The sequence below is a fragment of the Acipenser ruthenus genome, chromosome 2 (assembly GCF_902713425.1).
Source record: "Acipenser ruthenus chromosome 2, fAciRut3.2 maternal haplotype, whole genome shotgun sequence".
NCBI lineage: Eukaryota > Metazoa > Chordata > Actinopteri > Acipenseriformes > Acipenseridae > Acipenser > Acipenser ruthenus.
Window position 1 is genome coordinate 66,463,776 of NC_081190.1, and position 18,815 is coordinate 66,482,590.

The following is an 18,815-nucleotide window of genomic DNA, read 5'->3' on the forward strand; positions in this document are numbered from 1 at the left end:
ATTTATTACTTTAGAAACGTGCGTACCAGTGCCTTATGCAAGATTGATAAATCAGAATTTAATTGTGCGTGTGAACATTCTAAACTCTGTGTACGACAGGTATAGCGCCAGGTGTGCCACTGCACCAAATACAGAAACCAGAACACCAAAAAGCCACATGAGATCGAAATGATGCATCTCATCCTTTTAAAAGTTTCCCCATAGTAAAAGAATAACAAACTGTAATAAAGCATTGTGGAAGCAGGATAAAGCATATTCAAAAGCATGACAAACCGTTGTAAAAAAATGCACAGTATTATCTTGGAAAAAGCAGAAGAAAATGGCAAAATTACTCTGGTAAACTTTTATAAGGGAACACATCAAGCACCATGGTGATGACAACAAGGTGAGAAAGGTCATGGAACATGGAAAGTACCCAGATCTATCGCTCCTGAAGTATGGCAACACACCCTGTGATGATCACTTAGGATCACCTATTCAGAGGTGAGCTGTCTGGAGAGCTCAGACAGTCTACCCCTTGTATACTAAATAATATACAAAGTATTTAGTAATATTCAGAAATGCAAAGAACTGCACTGTACAATCACATTTAGTACTAAAATATAGATAATTTCACCGTGCAAGAATTTTTTTTTTTTTTTTTTTTTTGGTTCCTGGGTAGTAAGTGTTATTTCCTAATTGCTTATGCCTCAAAAGTATAGAAAATGGCTATTATTCCCCACAAACTTTGCTTTTGTGACCAGGACAGTGATATTTTGAAATTTACCTATTTCCAATGAGAAAACGGGCGAATGTGTCTTTTCGTTCACATAAAGTCAGAAAAAAACAACATATGAATCCAAATTAACATGTATTTATACTAAAGTAATACAAAAATGACTACAAAAGATTTAGAAGTGAGTAGTTTTTCGAGATTTACGATTATACTGTAAATCACTTTCACGAATCAGCCCCCAAATGTAGTCTCCCATCATGTTCTCGTTATACTGTCCTTGGTAGCGGCGTTCAAAGTCCAGTATATCCTGGTGGAAGCGCTCGCCTTGCTCCTCCAAGTACGCTCCCATGTTCTCCTTGAATTTATCAAGATGAGCATCAAGGATATGGACTTTGAGGGGCATCCTACAGCCCATTGTGCCGTATTTCTTCACCAGAGTCTCAACCAGCTCCACATAGTTTTCAGCTTTGTGATTGCCCAGGAAGCCCCGAACCACTGCGACAAAGCTGTTCCAAGCCGCTTTCTCCTTACTAGTGAGCTTCTTGGGGAATTCATTGCACTCCAGGATCTTCTTTATCTGTGGTCCGACGAAGACACCGGCTGACCTTTGCCTCAGACAGCTTAGGGAAGAAGTCTTGAAGGTACTTGAAGGCTGCCGACTCCTTATCTAGAGCTCTGACAAATTGTTTCATAAGGCCCAATTTGATGTGCAGTGGTGGCATCAGCACCTTCCGGGGGTCCCAGCCGTACTCATCATACTTCAAGGCGTCCAGCAAGGTCTTGATGCTGTTGTTATCCTCTTTGAGGTGCACCGAGTGAGCCAGGGGAAGAGACGGGTACTTGTTACCATTATGGAGCAGCACGGCTTTGAGGCTCCTGGATGAGCTGTTAATGAAGGACAGTATAACGAGAACATGATGGGAGACTACATTTGGGGGCTGATTCGTGAAAGTGATTTACAGTATAATCGTAAATCTCGAAAAACTACTCACTTCTAAATCTTTTGTAGTCATTTTTGTATTACTATAGTATAAATACATGTTAATTTGGATTCACTATGTGAACGAAAAGACACAAATTCGCCCGTTTTCTCATTGGAAATAGGTAAATTTCAAAATATCACTGTCCTGGTCACAAAAGCAAAGTTTGTGGGGAATAATAGCTATTTTCTATACTTTTGAGGCATAAGCAATTAGGAAATAACACTTACTACCCAGGAACAAAAATTGTGTTACATAGTGTTTCAATATAGTTTACAAGAAGGTATAAATAAACATGTAGATGTTTTAAACTATAATGTTATTCAGAGTTAAAAGCAAGCTTCTCATAAGCGTTGATGGAGACATCTCAATTTGCACCTTGAGGAGTGTCATTGCCCATAATACTGGAAAATAAGGGTGGGAAAGCTAAAATTATGATTACACCCAAATTTTAGGATATAACTAATTATCAAGAAAACATTTTCCCAGATCCACGCCGCTGAACATCATCAAATGAAGGCCAAGTAAATAATAACTCTTAATATTTATATAATCTATGCTTGTGGTACAAAGATAAAGTAACACATTTCAGGATTGTCTTGCAAACTTGTTTAACTATAGCATGTATTTAAAGATATGATAGACAGTAATTAATATTTTGTATGAACAAATATATCTATACACTGTATAATTAATACGTTTGTTTGTGTGTATTTACTAGGTTCCTGATGTAAAATACATATCAAGTATCTTTAGATTCATTTTTGTACATTACTGCATGCAGACACTGCTGGAAAGTTGAATATAAATTAAATAAACTAACTTTACTTAGCATGGGCTTGTGACAAGTTGAATTCTCCCTAAACCTGGAAGGAATAAAGAGAGCTCATGCAAATTGTATTAAAATACTTTTTATGTCCCAAATATACCAGTGTTAATTCTTCAGCATTGTATATGGGCATTCAGAGTGTAAGCATTAAATTACACTGTAGAATGGTGAACACTTGTCTGGGTTCAGAACATTTCATTTTAATTCATTCCATTACACTGCTGACAAATATAATAATAATAATACTGCAACAAATGTTAAATGTAATTTTCCTGTTTGGACCACAGCAAGTTTAGTACATTTAAACCTGTTTAAATTTGGTTGTGTTTATATTTTATCTTCTTTTATACTAAATGATTATACTTGTACTTCAAATTATATAGATATATATATTTTTTTTTAATCTTTTAAACTTTTGGATTAGATATTTTGAATTTTTTTAAACTTTTTGTATTTTTAGATTTTTCAATTTTGAGTTTTGGATTGTGAGTTTTCATTTTTACTTATTTTGGATTTAGAGTTTTGAACTTTCACGTTATGGATCCAAACCTTTTTTCTCCCATTTAAACCTACATTTTTGATAGCAAAACTACTCAATTTTTCAAACCCAAATTTGAATGTTACTCACGGTTAACTATGCCTGAAACTCATACATGTATGCATGCATTTGAGATAATGCTGTGAGATACATTGGGTCAAAAACACCTCTTTACGCCATATTGCATTCTGTAGGACTTTTCTTTAATGTTTACCATCTTCTAAGAATGCCTAATCCTAGGCTGTGTACTCAGAGTCCTGCCAAATGACTTGTTGCTTTACTTTCACTTTCTGGAGTAAAAGTAAATATTTACTAAGAGATGTTCCGTCAACTAGTCTCAGTCAAAGGTTCACAAAAACCTCTAAACCTCTGTATTTCAAGGGGAAAGAGAGGCAATGCTGCCATCTAGCTGTGATGTCCTGGTAAATACAACCAGCAAAAAGTATGGTAATGCTTCATTTTAAGTGACAATAATTTACACTTTAGTACAATAGAAGTACATAGATATACCTATTGTACCAGCACATATGTTTTATGGTTTGTTAACCATAACTTGTTCTTAAATGTAACTTGAACTTAACAGATGCCAGTTCATTCTTGTGCCAGCTCATTCAAACCTACGAACATAAAATATACAACACAAAAAAGGGATGAACTACACACCATCTCATATTTATTTTTAAAAGATTAAACATTGTTCTACCACCTTTGATTAATGTTTTGCAATGGCTAGGCCCCAAGCTCATGGCTTACTGCACCCCTTCATGTGTGGGTCAATCTAAATTGAACAGCAGACTGTGTACTTGCACTATTTATACTCTAATGTTACCATTAAACAAGATGTTGGCGGCATAAATGCTTTTATCAGCATAACAAGAGAAATGAACAAAGTCAACAGTTTAAGTTAACCTTTTAAAGTTAAATGTTATTCAATTATATAAAAAATGTTTTAATAATCAATCCCACTTATTGTGTGCCCCCAATTTCCAGGCTGTTTCCCAAGACTTGATATGAACTACAGCACTTAAACAAATAAAACTACAAGTTCTGAATTACACTGCTAAATGTTTAAAACACCTGTTATTTCCTATAGAAACTATACTGCTGATACTCTATTATAAATGGTCTAACATGCCCTAACAATTACCACAACATCTATGTGGGCCTGAAGCATTTGTATCTAACAAGGAGTCTATCTAGTCTTCCAGTATTCTGTTCTCAGTCCCCATGCAATGGAACAAAATTGACTTAGTTCAAAATTCCATTATACTTTATGAATAATATGGTCATGGGGTGAATGTTAACCCATGAGATTCTATCACCGGGAAATGAGATGCAGCAGTAAGGTTTTGCTGGTTATACCTTTTATGAATGATGCATTATCCATGATCAGCTGTTTGGTTTCCACCTGTTATATATTTTCCGACTGTCATGCAGGTCCAGTATGCAGGTGAGAGGATGAAGACAAAACTTACCTACGCATGCAGTCCAGCGCTCGGATGAAATAGTCCTTGCTCAGCTCATGTTCGTCCCTCAGCAGCGCACACTGCTCCAGCGTGACGGACATGGACGTTCTGTCTTTGGCACTTTTACAGCTGGTAAAGCGGATTCCATTCATCCTGCGGCAAATCTACCAAAAACATCAGGATCCTGTTAATGCTTTAAATCCACTTAATTTATGTTGTGTGCAGCCTATTTTATTACCGCATGTACATAATGAGTCACAATACATGTTGCTCAGAAAGATATTTATTCTCAAGAGAATACATGATTTGGTTATCTCAACTGATCTGAATTCCACGTTTATTAGAACTGGTCCCTTTGCCTACGATGGTGAGGGAAACTAGCATCTATAACAGCGCATCAAAGTGACTTTTGCTTTTATTTAAATATAAATGCCATGGACTGGGAGTGCTTTAATAATTTAAACAATAGCAGTACGGTCAAACACTTAACATTACTCTGCATAAACAGGTACTACATATAAAACAGTGAGACCTCATTATAATGTGGCTCTTACACTGTGGAACAGGTTACAAGGCAGTCTGGTCGTTGCTCACATTTGCATCAGAACGCCATTACATGTGTGTTCTCGTTAGAAGGCGGTGCACAAATAGCACAGTCTTATAACTATGGCTCCCGACTGCAGCATTATAAAGGAGGAGCACTGTAGCTGACTTCATCAAGTGTTCACCAATAACCTGGCAAAACAAGCATTAAACACAGAAGACAGGCTCATACATATGTCTGTTTGCTATGGAACTTAAATAGAGTTACTATTTTCTTTTAACATATAGTCTATTACCCTATACATGTACTATACAACACATTGCAATAATAAAAAAAAAAAAAAAACATAAGCCATACACCCACACACATGGCAGTGTTCTGTGTGCTATATTTATAGGAGGCTGTGTGGTCCAGTGGTTAAAGAAAAGGGCTTGTAACCAGGAGGTCTCCGGTTCAAATCCCACCTCAGCCACTGACTCATTGAATGACCCTGAGCATGTCACTTAACCTCCTTGTGCTCCGTCTTTCGGGTGAGACGTAATTGTAAGTGACTCTGCAGCTGATGCATAGTTCACACACCCTAGTCTCTGTAAGTCACCTTGGATAAAGGCGTCTGCTAAATAAATTATATTTGCGAACATACATTATATTCACAGCATTTTATTACAGTAATCCGTCTTCTATCCACCCGTTACATATACACCCTAACTGTTTATCCGCCATGATCAAGCTCTTCAGCAACGTTTAACTTCAGTCTCGATCTCCTGCCTGTCACTCGGCAGCGAATGCATGCACTCACACGGCAGACGGCTACCCTGTCACAAGCATTAATACCCTATATCTTTCTAAACAAGTCATTTAGGGGAGCTCCCTAATAAAAGTTGAATCTCAGAACAATAATAGTGTGAATATAATCACTTACAGCTGTGTATAATGGTCTTTAAAACAGGATTCATTTATCTGCCTTTTTACATCTCCGCCCTTACTCTGGTCCCACCGCAGTCGGATATGCGACGGATTACTGCACTTTTATTAATTGTGTGACTGTAGATTTGCTATATCTTTACACTTCTCCGTCAGCTTAGTTATTAAGGGTGACAGTGTATTTGAAAAAATGCCAGTGTTTACATACCTGGTCTGAAAACATAATCAGAATCTGAAGACCCCTAAGTAAATATCTTTGTATTCCACGGCTAAAATACCTGAAACAATTTCTCTCAAATAATTCACTCTAAAGCAGCGAATGATAAAAAAAAAAAGAAAAAAAGGATTGCATGAAATGCAGTGTGAGCATACTGTTTGAAATCCCAAGTCAACTGGAACAGAAAAAGGTTCACCTGAATGCTGAGCAATTAACTCTTAAAATAACAGAAGGACTACAATGCATTCACTTAGAATTACTTGTGCTCAGGCTATCATTATTGGCATGTCTGACCTGTTTTAAGACGTTTGTAATTCATGCTTATTCTTTTTACCTTTAAAAAAACTGGCCTGGTAAATAAAATACATTTGAATAAGTTGCCTTATATTACTGATTCTATCTCTTTTACTGGTCCCACATATTTATCAGCACAGAACATGGCCATGTTCTTCAATCCTATTTCTGTCACAGGTTGATATCTTGCCTCTGGTGAGCCATCAATGCCACGCTGCTTATGGGAAGCACTAAATCAACTTGCGTGGTGGATGTGATAGACTATGTAAAATGCTGAGGGACTGTAGGGCCATATTCTCCACAGTGTTGTGATTTTAAGCAATGGCTTATTCAATTGAGCAAGGTAAAAAAAAAAAAAAAAAAAAGATTCACCCTAATCATGTGTAATAATTAACACTTGTTTCATATTTTCTATTTACTCTTAGATAAAAGTTATTTTCACATTGCATGTCAGGGCATGAAGTTAAGGTCATCATAAAACAACAAAAAAGAAATACAGAGAGCCTATTATGTTGATGAAATTTGAATTCAAACAAACAAACACAAATCAATGTTTTCTGAGTGATTCACACAGAAATAAAATATAGGTCGCTTTTCCATTGTAAAAATAAAATGGTATAAAAAAAATCCAAATTTAAAAACAAACTTTCATAATGAAAAAATACAAAGGGTAGTTTTGCAAAAAATAAACATTCAGGGTAGTTTTACAAAACTCATTCAATGCATTGCGTTTAATCATGTTAAATATTATTCTTTCAAAAATTGAGATTTTCACGGAGAATTGGATATTATTATTACATGTCACTGGTTCTAATTCATGAAAATCGTGACATCCATGCTCACCATGAAAAAATACAGCCTTAGTGATTGTAAAAGAATCACACCTCTGCGGTTCGTTGCCCCTTTAAAAACATTGACCCAGGCACAGAAATTGATTTTTAAAGCACGGTTGCGCTAATTTTAATGAACACACAAAAACAAAAATAAACAAAACAAACACCAAGCTCTTTTTGAGCACTAACTAAACAAAACAGGAACCTAAACTAAAAGACAGGACAGCTAAGCTGTTTACCTGTATCAAAATAAACAAAACAGTACACACAAAAAGGCTTCACACTAGCTTTTTCCTTTGTTTTACAGCTGTGCACACCAGCACACCAGCACACCAGCACACCAGCACACCAGCACACCAGCACACCAGCACACCAGCACACCAGCACACCAGCACACCAGCACACCAGGGCTTCTACACACATCAGCAGCCCTGAGCAGACTGACTGCACTCTTTAAATACCCTGCACCTGGCTCTAATTTATAATCATAGACAGGTGCAGGGGATAATTAACAATCGAATAATTAAACAATGAATTAAACAATTAAACAAAACAAACCCAAAATGTGCCTATGCACATGTTTTTTCTGCAGGGAGGATTTAACCCCCCTGTCTTACATGATACAACAGCACAAATATGCAATGTCAGTGAAGAGAAAGTTAAAAAAGATAGATTTTCAGGAAAACTGGCTGAAGATTTACCCATGGCTTGAGTGTAATAACTATATTAGTTGTTCGGTCTGCAGTGTCTATGCAACTGTACTTTGCTAACTGTTGTAACCTGTACATTTACAAACAACGTGGCTTTGGGAAAAAAAAACTTGAAATAGAAACTTCGTCAGGCAAAGGAGAGTGCTCTGCAATCACAATGATGAACAGCTTGATGTACATAATGTTAGATGTTTACATTTGAGAGACTAAATAGTTTCACAGTTCTTGAAATTTACAGTTGCAAAGGATTTGCAGTTTTGTTATGGTGCATTGCTGGCCACTCAATTCAGGAAAAAAAGAAGGTAAACTGTTTTTAAGCATACACATTCTAACCCCTTTCATGAAAGCACATGTTTTACTAGTTAAAAAGCAGAACGTAAGGCAGTGATAATGTATTACACATAAATAAATGAAAACAGAAATCGATGTACTTCTCAAGATTGTGTTTCGTTCACTATTATGTTATCTCTCCTACTCGTTTCATAATGCAGGCAGCTGCAACTTGAACCATGTTCTAGCTACTTGCTCAGTTTTTTTTTTGGGTGTAAGAATTTGAGCAAAACTAATAATTATCTACCTATTGTGTGTTCATTTTTAGCATTGGTGTTTGAGGGAATAACACTGAATTACAAAACAGCAACGGTCATTGAAATGTCTATATAAATAGCAATTGATAGACATGAAAGGAGTTAGAATGTGTATTGCACCGTTGCATTTAAGTACTGCAATTTTAAGCCCGTTCTGTCACAATTACATTTAATTCTGTCTAATCTCGTCCTTTCAAGAGGCCCACCGCTGAGAAAATTTTGAGTTTTAGCCTGAAATGTTTAGGTTAGGAAGGGGATGGCCCAAAGATGGTGCTTTTACTGGTAATACAAACATATTAATATTTGGTGTTTAAAACAACACTGCATTTATAGTAAATTTCTGTAAATGTAAAATGGTGAAATGTCAGTCTACTCTCAGATCTGTAGTTCTGTGGGAGTCTTAAACAATGCAAGCTCTCAAGAGTTCACAGCGCACAGCTTTTCAGGAAGTTTGGTGAAGAAACGTCTTGCATCTCCCAGTTCTAAAGTGCATTTACAAAAACTATTATGACATCATGCATTAATAAGAGGAGCTTTGTGCTTATTCTTCTTCTATGGGTCTGCAAGCAACTTAAAGCATTCTTTCTTTCACAAAGGGCAACATATACAAAGGTAAATACATTTGTATTAATGTTCTTTCTGTACCTTTACCAAAGTTATTTTTTGTGCATTGCACTTAAATCATCTAATTTTAAATGCATTTGCTTGAAGCAGTGTATTAAATCAAATGTCTTACAGTGTGAATGCCCAACTGTCAATATATTTTTCTTGCTTTGTTTTGTGTGTGATGGTGCAGACCACTTAAGTTGCAAATGTTTTTACAAGTTATTTTTTCTTTAATTTTTTTTTTTATTGTCTGTTAGTTATATTCTGTGGAGGCTGTGTGGTCCAGTGGTTAAAGAAAAGGTTTGGAACCAGGAGGTTCCTGGCTTTAAATCCCAGCTCAGCCGCTGACTCACTCTGTGACCTTTAGCAAGTCACTGAACTTCCTTGTGCTCTTTCTTTAGGATGAGGTGTGAAACCGAGATCCTAATTTAAGTGACCCTGCAACAGTGATTGTTGTTGCATAGTTCACAGCTTAGCCTCTGTAAGTTGTCTTGGTTAAAGGTGTCTGCTAAATAAATAATAATATTATTATATACTGCTAATATAGTTATTCATTATAAATAACATGTTTAAGCAGGAAACTTGTTTTCATGTCTTCTACAATAAAACCCTTTTTATACTTTTCACCCAACTCACTAAGTAAGTTATGCTTAAGTTTAAACTGAGTATAATTAAACAGCTTGCTGCTGGCCATTTACAAGATTGTAATACTGTACCTCTAGTTAGGTGTGTTAGTGCTTCGGCTCTGAGACACACAGACCTATGCATGGTGACTATCATAGTATCGTGCTGTTTTTGTATTTGTTTGTTTGTAGGTGGCATTTTTTGTCTTGTAGTTTACACTTCCTGCTTTACTTGGTTGTGGTTGTTTTTCTTTGAAAAGTGTAAATGCAACCTGAAAATGATAAGGATCTCTGCTGCCATCAGGACCTATGGTAGCTTAAGTCTGAGTTGTAAATGAGGCTTAGAAGTGTAATTATTATGCGATACAATACCACGTTACGCCGACTAGTTTTAAACATCTTGCCCCCCCCCTAGAATTAATTCTGTGGATGCCCATGCCTAGGACCCTCTTATCCAAACTCTAAAAGCAATAGGTGGGATGATTGTGACACTTATAATTTAAAGGTTATTATTGTGTCTGTTGCAGTGAATACTTAAAAATAATTTTAAAAACAGAATTTCAATGTATTTTATTTATTTATTTAATAAAACTTATGGACACAAAAAAGACCGAAAGTACACTGGATTCTTTAGCCACTATAACTACTATTATTTGTGTATAGCTTGCTCTGTTTTTTTGGTTTTAACCTCCTTTTGCAGAACTGTATTTGTTCAAGCAAGAGAACATTCAAAGAGGAGGTTAAATGTCTAAGAGATACAAAATCATAGACGAAGAAAAAAAAATAGCAAATATATTAAATGATTACTTTTCACAAGTTTTCACAAAGGAGTATATGGACAACATGCCCCACATGTCGACCAATCGTTTTAAAAAGAGGAAGAGAAAAAAAATCACTGCTGAAGTGACACTCTGTAAAGAGCAGTGCTGTACAAGCATTTAGCTCACAGCGCCCCTCTCAATGCACAACGACACTCGATCTCAACGCGTCCTTCACTCAAGCTTCACTCTACTTTCACGGACCATTGTCCACTTGGCGCTCACTCTATAGTAACACAAGAATCCTGCGTGAATCGCGTTACAATCACACTGCATGTACTGTAGTTTGCACAGCCTAGAGGAACAGTACTGTTGGTGTGATGTACTCTCTGCAGAGCTGTGATAACTTTATTTTTACTCCCCTTCTCCAAACTGTGTTTTCTTGACACTGTATTTGAAACCTTTGCTTAACACTGTTTTGCAGAGCTTTTCATGCAGCTACTTTGATATAAACTAAGATGAGTGAAGGTTGTATAGCTGATCTGCAGTAATAATGCTCTACATCATTGCCTCTGCTAGACTTCCAAGGAGTCGGTATTTAAGTAAATTGTACGGTTTTTGTTACTGACTGCAGGATACCTGCCTTGATCTGCGCTCAAAGTCATACTGTTTGCAGAAAGATTTCATTTTTACGAAGAACCGTTAATTCATTTTGCTACAAAGATGAGGCTACAAGAAGAAAACAAAGGTAATAAAATCAGCTGTGTAAAGAGGTGTGCAGCTTTGATTCTGCTGCTGAAATTCCAGTTAACACCTGTCAAGTTTATATATATAAAAAATAATAATAAATTACTGCTTCCATAACCTCGTTTGCACGCTATTCTTGTGAAAAAAGGCATGTGGAATTGTTCAGCCCCTAAAATGGGAAATGCATTTCCAGTTAATAATTTAGTGACCATTAAGAATTAAACAGGATATTAAAATTTAACATCTGTTCTAAAGCAAAGATTTTTTTTTGTGCTGATTAACGACCTCTGCACTTTATTATTATTATCATTGTTATGTTTTAACATGCAGTCCTAAAGACCTTTTTCCCATCAGAATCTTGCTGCCTGGGCATTTTTTCAGAGTATGCACATGCTGCCTGACCTGTAAGATTAATGGACTTAAGTCAGTCAGTCATACATTTATAAAGGATTTGATTAAACATCAGTTCAGTTAGAATATTATTATTATGAACTGCTAGTTATTCCTCAGCCTCTTCATCATTTTCTGCTCTCCTATTAAACATTTATAGTAACTATCCAAAAACAAACAAGCTGAGCATGAAAGGACCCTCAGAACAAGTACAGTTCAGTTTTTATTGATGTTGCAAGAGGAAATACAAATTACTGTAGGCAGCACTCCAGGTTTTGGGTCTGGGAGTAATTTACCCTCTAATTTGAACACTGAGAGAGTAAAATGTATTTTCAGGGGGTAAAATGCAACATTAACCTCGAAGTCATGAGTAATCTCAATTTAAATACTGTACAATCTCTAATGGTAATGGGGCAGACATTAAAAAAGAGCCTTCCATTTTAACTGCAATGTTATTTTGACCTACTGTACAACCACGTGTGTGTTCTACAGGGTTCTTAATCGGCACATTTTTCTCGAGGTATCGCAAATTAATTACATTACTTTATATTTTACATTAAATTTTTAAACTCAATGAACATGTTACAACTTCAATATAAAGCCATACAGATAAATAAAATAAGGAAATGCATTAATACGTTATAAAACAGTTTGTTTAATATTATAGGCACCTTTTTTTTTTTTTAGCGATTGCCTCTGACAATGGTTTCAGTTGGATTTGTAGCTGGACTGGGGTGTAGCTTCAAAATGTTCTTATTCTTACTGTGATTGGCTGCAAAGACAACAGGGCTAGCCAGATATTGGATAATGTTTGTTGGTTGTTTTTTCTTGTGTACCATTTCCTAGTAACTGAAGACATTGTATTCTGGGAGATGTAGTTGTTGATGGACTTTTTAGGGGAGGCAGACAAGCTGTACAGCAAAATTGCTATGCATATTTTTACGCATTCAATTTAAATTGAGTGCGTATTTTTGAATGCAAAAATACGGCAGGTACGTAGCTTATCTGGACTGCTGACTGTAGGTCATCTCATCTGTAAATATTAAGCAGGTGAATTAAACTACAATATAAGTGCGTATATAAAATAAAAAAAAAAAATGAGCATACACATGCCATGTACTGTAGATCGTATTCCCTCTAATTGTCAGCACCCGCGGGCTTGTACTTCTTGGATGACTTGACCATGTGCAGAACATCCTTTCTGACGATGACATAACTGTAGAACTCCTTGCAGCTCATGTTGAAATTCATTTGTACTTGCGTTTCGCAGTTCACCAGCTCAGTACTGCTTTGATTCCTCGAGCAAGCTTCAATTCACAGTCACAAGACCAACAGGAGTGTTGGTGCACTACTGTGTGATACACTTGGGTAAGCTCTGTAGAAACAACTTGGGTATCCAAAGTTTTATTGGGCTTTGAGACAAGGTTATTCTGTTTTGCACATGTTGCTCTGTTCCTGACCACCTTCCAGCACCTCCTCAAGACACACCTGTTCAGACAGCATCTGTAAACCTCACAACCCTCGACTATACTAGATTATATGGCAGTAAAGGCACCTAATTGTACCAGTACTTGTATCACCTTGTACCTGCACTTAACTGCTCCACACTTTGCTGTATTCTACTACTGCGCTCAATTATAACTATTTTCTAGATCTTGTGATCTTGTGATGTATCTTATGATTAAATCCAGGTGTCATTTTCTTCCTACTCCTGTTCATTCTTTTTTGTTTTTTAGTGACAGGTTCGTCAACAACACCAACCATCGTGACACTTTGCCAGTAAAACAGAAGCATAGGTATACACCCGGCCGAGCCCCGGATACACAGACACACACACCAAAAACACATGACGCATCCCATATCATATGACTGCAGGTTAATGTGATTGGATAGCCGCATAGATGCAAACAACTCACTCAAACCACACACCCTAAACTACTAGAGTATGCTGTTGCACTGTGAGACAGTACAGCAGCCACATATACGGAATTTCCTAAGAAAATCTAAATGCCACATTTTACGCCTGGGTTTTCAACATTTACTCTAAAAATCAGGACAAATGGCGTCCCGACAGTGCCTCGATCGGGACGTGGGACAAAGCCCCTAATATCGGGACAATCCTGATTTTATCAGGACATCTGGTCACCGTATTTGCAAACCTGTCTTATGTAGTATGATGTGCAGATTGAATAAATGCAAAAGAGAAGAGGAGCACTTACTATTCCTGCAAGCCACAATATTTCCACATTCTTTCTCTTCTTTATCTGAATGTTCTGATGGAGGATTTCAAGTAATTCTTTCAAGTCTGTTTGTGCTTGAAATCTAGGTAAACCTACAAAAAACAAAGTGGGATGTTCTTAAAATCCACCTTTACTAAATGCAGAGGTGATGCACAGTGATGAATGAACAGTTAAAAGTGTCACATTTCATTCAGTATTCTGGCTCTTGTATTCAGGAGAATGTTGTGTCTCAGCTATTTAAAGCCTCAATTCCATTAACTGGTTTATTCACTTAAAATGAGAATCCTCCGGAACAGAAGAATCCTGAGTTAGTCATACAGACATCAACAACTTAATATAATTATGGAAATATTAAGAGACCTCATCAAAATACAATATTACAGCCTTACTAGCTAATATGATCCAGAGAATCAAGACAAACCACTGAGAGACAGCAGCTTATCAGAGGTGTTTGTCTGTATAGTTTGAAGCTCCATACAGTATGAAGGGGATGTGAGGATCAAAGGATAACATATTGTCATAACATACAAATCTAAGAAACTTACATTCCAGTGGCACCTTTTCACTTAATATTCTGTAATATTCATTTAAAATCTTCAAGTTTTCCTGGTTGATTCTTTCTTGTAAAGAGATGTCTCCAAACCTAAATAATGAAATCAAGAACAATGTATATTAATAAAACAGTAGCGAGGAGACCCCCAGCCCCCCTGAAATTCCGTCAACCACACCGTTTGTTTTTTAATATAAAACACAACAGCAACATATTTTTACTCACCATAAAAATAAATAACAGATTGACAAGTTGGCCACCATAATCTACATCCACAATAGTATGAAAGCAATGGCCCAATATCTGTACACCTCAGGATGTTGACAACCAGGTGGCTCGAAAACATTGGTAACATGCAGTCATGGCAAAAATGTGTTTTCTATACTCATTTTATAGAGAAGCTCATAGGCTATGTTGTTACGATGGAGGACTATATTTTGTAGAATTTTAGACTGCACATGTGGAAGGATATGTAACAAAATGAAAAACAAATTAAATAAAAATGATAATTAATTGTGCTGTAACATTGAAATATAAAAGCAATAAGACCCTCCACATTGGGCATTACCAGGGTTGGTGCCTTCACTCTAACGGTCTATAATGCCTGGTAATGCCCCCTGTGTTAAGTCTTATTGCTTACATATAGAAAAGTTGGTGCTGTACCAGTTCTCTGGAGTTTCATCCCAAAATATGATTTAAGAAATTGGGTGGAATGTCATGTTGTGGCAGTGGTTTTATAACTAATAAATAAAATAGCAGTTTGTCATGGAATTGTGCGATGGAATTTAGAACGTAGTGCATATTGATATATACAGTGTGAATCAGAGGTTGTTATTTTTCCATGTCAATGAGCTGGTTGCCAACCTGATTATTATACAACGAACATTTAAAACAAACAAAAGCAAACAAACAAACAAGTCAAATAAAGCCAAACACATTTTAAAACATGTAACAAGCTTGGATAATATATTTTACATCAATACATGTTGCTTGTAGGATCCTATACATTATGAGATGTCTAAGGAACTTTGTGTAAGCTCTTTGCAGAAGTTCCTGAGATCACTTTTGAACAACTGACCAAGAGACCTGATATTTTGAGATTTGTGGGTTTGGGGTTTGACATGGAATTATCCTATATTAATACAATAAATCAATTCTAAATGTAATGAAAATGGATACTGTACCTCTCTGCCAATGTCTGCTGCTCATTTATGCCAATATTAAAGAGTATTGGATACACATGTAATGGCTTGCCTTCTTTGATCTCATTTGGTAGTCCCTCAAACACCTCTCGTGGTAATGGCACTTCAACAGTATAATAGTCCCTGTGAGGATAAAAAACAGCCATTGAACTTCTGTCCTCATTTTGAAGTCCATAGTTCACATCATAAATACATTACAAAGCCACCAGATGCTAAACCTGCATTTCACAACTGCATCATCCTGTTGGAGGGATACCTGAACAGCATAGGTCTTACACGACTGTTTAGGTTCTGTCTAATCGCATGCACCTTTTCCGTTTGACATTTAAAACAGTTGCATTAAACCAACATCATTTTATTTGTATACCTTTATATCATGAATTAATATACACCGTGTGGCTAGCTGGAAGAAAATATGTTTTACAGGTTCAGTTTATTTATTTTTTATTTTTTGAATGTTTCTTTGAGTGGCTGTTATAAACAAGTTTAATTGCATTTACAACTCTACAGCAAGTACTGGGACCAGGGGTGTCATTTGCTATAGGGCAGGGGGGGCAGACTTTGGTTTGCCTGACCACCCCCCCGCCCCCCTCTACCCCCCCCCCCCCCCCCCCCCCCCCCGCCCAATGATCTCAATTATATTATGTCTTCCACTTTTTGACACCCCCCCCCCCCCCCAGACCCATAATATAATGACATACAAGATGGTCAAACTTTTCCTCACAAATGAATAAAATGTGTTTTTCAAACTATGGCCGAGGGGTAATAAGATAATTAATAGCTAGTTAGCACCTCAGCCATAATATAAACGACCTGCAGTTTGGCTGCAGGAATAGAGAATGGGAGTAAGAGGAGGTAAAATAATAATTAAAAGAAACAATTGCTACCCGTGCTGGTTCACTACCAGCACAGTACTTGTTTGAATTATTATCTGTGTGTTAGTTTGTTTGTTTTTGGCCCACATGCTGTTTGTTTTGTGTTTTAAATCTTTTATTTTGTTTAATAAATACACCCGTCAGCACTTTTCATACCCCAGTCTGCTGTGTGATTCGCATTCATTTCACCCTCAGCACGATGTGTTCTTCTGGGTCTGACGTCACCGCTCAAGCCAGCCTGCCACAATTGCACATTTTGTATAATTTATTTTAAGAATAAGAACGATGTTGACAAAGCTCAGCACGCTATCTCGTTGTAAACTGGCCCAATTATGGCCTGTTTTTTCTCATTCATGATGCTATTTGGGACAGAGAATGTTCAACGTTGACAGCACTGCCTCTATCAGCCAGAATTTTTCTGAAATAACACCCCTGACTGGGACAAGTACCTAACAAAAATCTAAGTTTACTTCAACATTCCTGATCATGTACACGAGATTAACACACAAGGACATGATCGTGAATCAGGCTGGCCCAGGCATGAGGGTACCCACTGTTACTGGAAATGCTCTGGCTCATCTAACCAACAAGAAACACCTGACTGAATGAGTGTCCGTGTATGATTTGTTAAAGCGTTAAGGAATAACCTACAGTGTTTACAAGTGATGCACCACATTAACTTTGTTGTACCTCGTTTTGTCTTTATTGCAGTGTGGCAGGGCAGAGGAAAAGCCCTGAACATATGAGAAGGGGCAGGGCAAAAATTAGTTGCGTTTTATTGTTCATGATTTAAAATGTATTGTTTGTTTATTTTAGAATGGGGTACTCCCTGTGCATATTTTGTTTTTGTTATTGTTATGCGTTACTTATTAATAAATGTGACGCCGAAAAAGCTGGGTGGTGTTATTGTTTGACAGCATCAATGGGGTTGAAACCCCATGCACCAAAACTTGTGCAGAATGTGACCATCTCCAGACTGATTCATTGATTGTTAATCCGGAGATGGTCACATGTATAAAAGCCTGTAGCTTTCCATGTTCAGGGTGGGTGTGTTTGGAAGAAGAAAGACCAAGAGCGAACCGGGAGCATGGTGCTTGTTTATTTTGTGTCAGTGTTCACGTTTTTTTTTCACCCACAGGTACCTGGCTGTGTGTTGTCTATCAGCTTCCGGATCTGGTCTGAGTGGAGTTGTGGAGTAGTGGTCTGGGTACGTCACCCTCGGCTACCCTGTCACATGCAGCGATACATATTGTAACGAAACCTGATTGCTTTGAAATTGTTATTCACACATTATAGGTCATAATCATCCTGGAAAAACGTCTGTACTTTTATGGGGGGTTTGCCACTATCACCACAGTGTATCCAGATCAAAACACTCTCCTGCAACAATGTTTGTTTTCTGTTACCCCGGGCCATTAATTTCATCCAGGGCATCAGTACCGTTGCAGGAGAGAATATAAATGGGGTGTCCTAGGGCCTAAGGGCGGGGCTGGCCACAACCAAGAGGAGATACAAGAGCGTGGCACATAGCAAACATGTCAAAACTACTATTGTACTGTATAGTACTTTTTGTTTTTAACTGCAAAGACATACATTCTGGGTGTTATTAACAGTACAACACAGTTATTTCTAACCTGAACAGTTTACATCTACAAATGAATCTGTGAATTTTAAAAAGGGGTAGGGAGGCAAATAAAACCCTTGTCACCCTACATACTATACAGCATGTTTCACTTTTAATTCAGCTATAATATTTGAACATTCTGACCCATACATGTTCCTTTTAGTGAGTTTTCAACTTTTTTAAAGTTAACGAATACAGAAATGTTTTTTAATGAGAAAATTGCTGATTGTTTAGATTGATTTTAAATCAATATCCCCACCCAACCTAATTGGTTATTCACAGCCATTTAATCAGACTACAATAAACAAGCCTCTCTTTGATGTAGTAAATCTTCCGCTGTTGTCTTGCAGTGTAAGAAAATGATGAATCAATGTTCCTAACTTTCCTTACATTTTGAGCAATGTAGAAGCTTAATGAGACACCGAGTGGTTTATGACATTGATTATTGCACTGGGGAATTAAATCAAGTTCAAAAGGGAAATTCTTTTGAAACTTGGCTATAAAAAAAAAACAGGACAATGGTGCCGCTTTAATTGAAAAGAGCGGGGCTTTTCAGGGAGACA

At 36.9% G+C, this 18,815-nt stretch overlaps 1 protein-coding gene across 5 annotated transcripts in view; it reads right to left on the bottom strand.

Annotated features, from left to right (window-relative positions):
* Positions 1–18,815, bottom strand: part of inpp4b (inositol polyphosphate-4-phosphatase type II B) — a 211,291-nt gene that overhangs the window by 24,758 nt on the left and 167,718 nt on the right. For all 5 annotated transcript variants that reach the window (XM_058999293.1, XM_058999292.1, XM_034015249.3 and 2 more), the window contains 4 exons: positions 15,736–15,876; positions 14,547–14,644; positions 13,981–14,093; positions 4,538–4,692 (listed from right to left, as the gene is read on the bottom strand). In XM_058999293.1, the coding sequence (XP_058855276.1) occupies positions 4,538–4,692; positions 13,981–14,093; positions 14,547–14,644; positions 15,736–15,876 (507 nt within the window). The remainder of the gene's footprint in view (positions 1–4,537; positions 4,693–13,980; positions 14,094–14,546; positions 14,645–15,735; positions 15,877–18,815) is intronic.